This window comes from Saccostrea cucullata, unplaced genomic scaffold, assembly GCF_032062105.1.
Source record: "Saccostrea cucullata isolate Sc308-1 unplaced genomic scaffold, CSIRO_AGI_Scuc_v1 ctg13545, whole genome shotgun sequence".
Lineage (NCBI taxonomy): Eukaryota > Metazoa > Mollusca > Bivalvia > Ostreida > Ostreidae > Saccostrea > Saccostrea cuccullata.
Genome location: NW_026920761.1, coordinates 14,756 through 16,693, shown reverse-complemented (window position 1 = coordinate 16,693; position 1,938 = coordinate 14,756). Strand labels below are relative to the sequence as shown.

At 35.1% G+C, this 1,938-nt stretch overlaps 1 protein-coding gene across 1 annotated transcript; it reads right to left on the bottom strand.

Moving 5' to 3' along the window:
• Positions 1-813: 813 nt before the first annotated feature.
• Positions 814-1,938, bottom strand: LOC134257034 (uncharacterized; the record flags this gene model as incomplete). The annotated part of the gene is made up of 2 exons (XM_062739692.1): positions 1,173-1,938; positions 814-923 (listed from the first exon to the last, which is right to left on the bottom strand). Coding segments are annotated over exons 1-2 (876 nt in total), but the record flags the coding sequence as incomplete, so codon positions are not given.

Sequence of the window (1,938 nt, the reverse complement as noted above, 5' to 3'; positions counted from 1 at the left end):
ATTCATTTCGGCAAAAAAAGATTTTTTTTTGCGGGGGTCAAATCGACCTAAGAAAATACCGTAAATTACAAAGGAAAATACACTACCTATATTACTTATTGAATATTTTTGTTATCGTGCATGATTAGGTTCTAATATTTTGAAAAAATAATTCTCCAATGTTTTGTTTGTTTAAAAACATCGACTTCTCCCCAAATTAAAAACTTTATTTTTTAATGAAAGTCAGGCTGAATGTGGACGGATTATGTGAGAATAGGTGTGAACATTTCTATTGATATACAGTTTAGAGAATTTTTTTTGGGGGGGGGGGGGGCTAAATTCTTTGAAGTGACAACTATTTCATGTAGTTTAAGTATGTTGCTGAATTGATCATTTATTTTAGAAAACAAAAGTAACAACACAATATTTTGTTTCTCTAGCATTCCCGCACTGTTATTTTTTTTACTTTCCTAGACTTTCATACATTTTAAACTTACATGTATAGTGTAACACATGCATCTACTCTAAATTTCAAATTTCATTCTATCATGAAAAATAAGAATTAAGTGTAGACTGTACAAGCAATTTATTTGTTATATTACAAGTACATCAATTTCTCTTTACCTATACAATTATAATGCAGAGATTTTAATTTTAAAAGAGCTTTACAGATCTTAACCTCTTCACTGCTTTATATTATGTTTCTTTTGTGGAAAAGGTTATCATTATCTTTGAGTAAATTATAATTAATGATACAGTTTTATAAACAAAACATTGTCCTGTTCAATGTAATAATGGTCACAGATTTCACTTCAGATATTTGATTTTCTTTACTTGTTTCTTTGTATACTGAGCAACAAACAGATTGTCATTTGTATCTGTACACAGTCCCCAGGGAAAACGCAGTCCACAGTCTATGTAACGGAGGAACTGTCCATCCTGGTCTATAATGTGGACACAGTTATTGTAATAATCAGCTGTAAGGATGTGACTTTGACTGTCTGTGGTGATTCCTATTGGATTGAATGGTTCGTTCTTTAGAGCAGGAGTACGTCCAGTGTACCTGAATCTCAGTTTCCCGGCCTGATTGACCACCACTACTGCTTTCCCTCCCAAGTCAGACACACAGATATCCAGGTTCCTGTTCTCAGTTATCTATCTTTTAAAGCTATTAAAAGGATAGAGAGGTTTACCTTCATCATCAAACAGAATGGTGTGTTTCTCTGTGGAGCCTGAGTAACAAACAACTTTTGTTTTGCAATCATCATTGTCCATGATAACCAGGAGGTCACCAGAGGAGGTACTACAGACACCACTAGGTCCCCAGTTCTGTAGTCTGATCACCTCCTCTATCTTCTCGTTCTTCATAATGTTCACAGTTCTTTCTACGGTATCAGTATAAACTAGATCTCCACTTTTTGTCACTACTATGTCAGATGGCCACTTCCCTGACTTGGTTGTGATTGACTTGAGTAGTGATCCCTGATTCATGCTGTAGAGTTTCATGGTGCTGTCATTTCCACTTGTCCATATTTCTTCATCACTCAGACAAGCAACATTGTCAAGTTCATACCCAGTGGTGTTTATGGTGGTGACAGTCTCTGGTTCATCAAGCAACTGTTTGACTGGAGGAGAAGATCCAGCTTCTGGTGATTTCTTAGTTGTCTTCATGCTGTAGCCATTTTTTTCTGTTGCTAGAGAACTTGGTGGTAAGGCTCCAAACAATCTACATAGTTCTTCTTGATGAATTTTTCCTGGAATGAATTTGGGTAACAATGGTATGATTTTGTGTGGAAGATTTATGAATCTATGTACACTAGACATGACACTAAATAGTTCTGACAAGTCATTAGTGTCCATTGCAGTTTCCATTAAATTAATTTCTTCCTTGATGTCAGACATTGTCTTGTTAATTTCATCCAGATGTTTCTGTAGAGTTTGTATCTGAGTGGTTTTCAT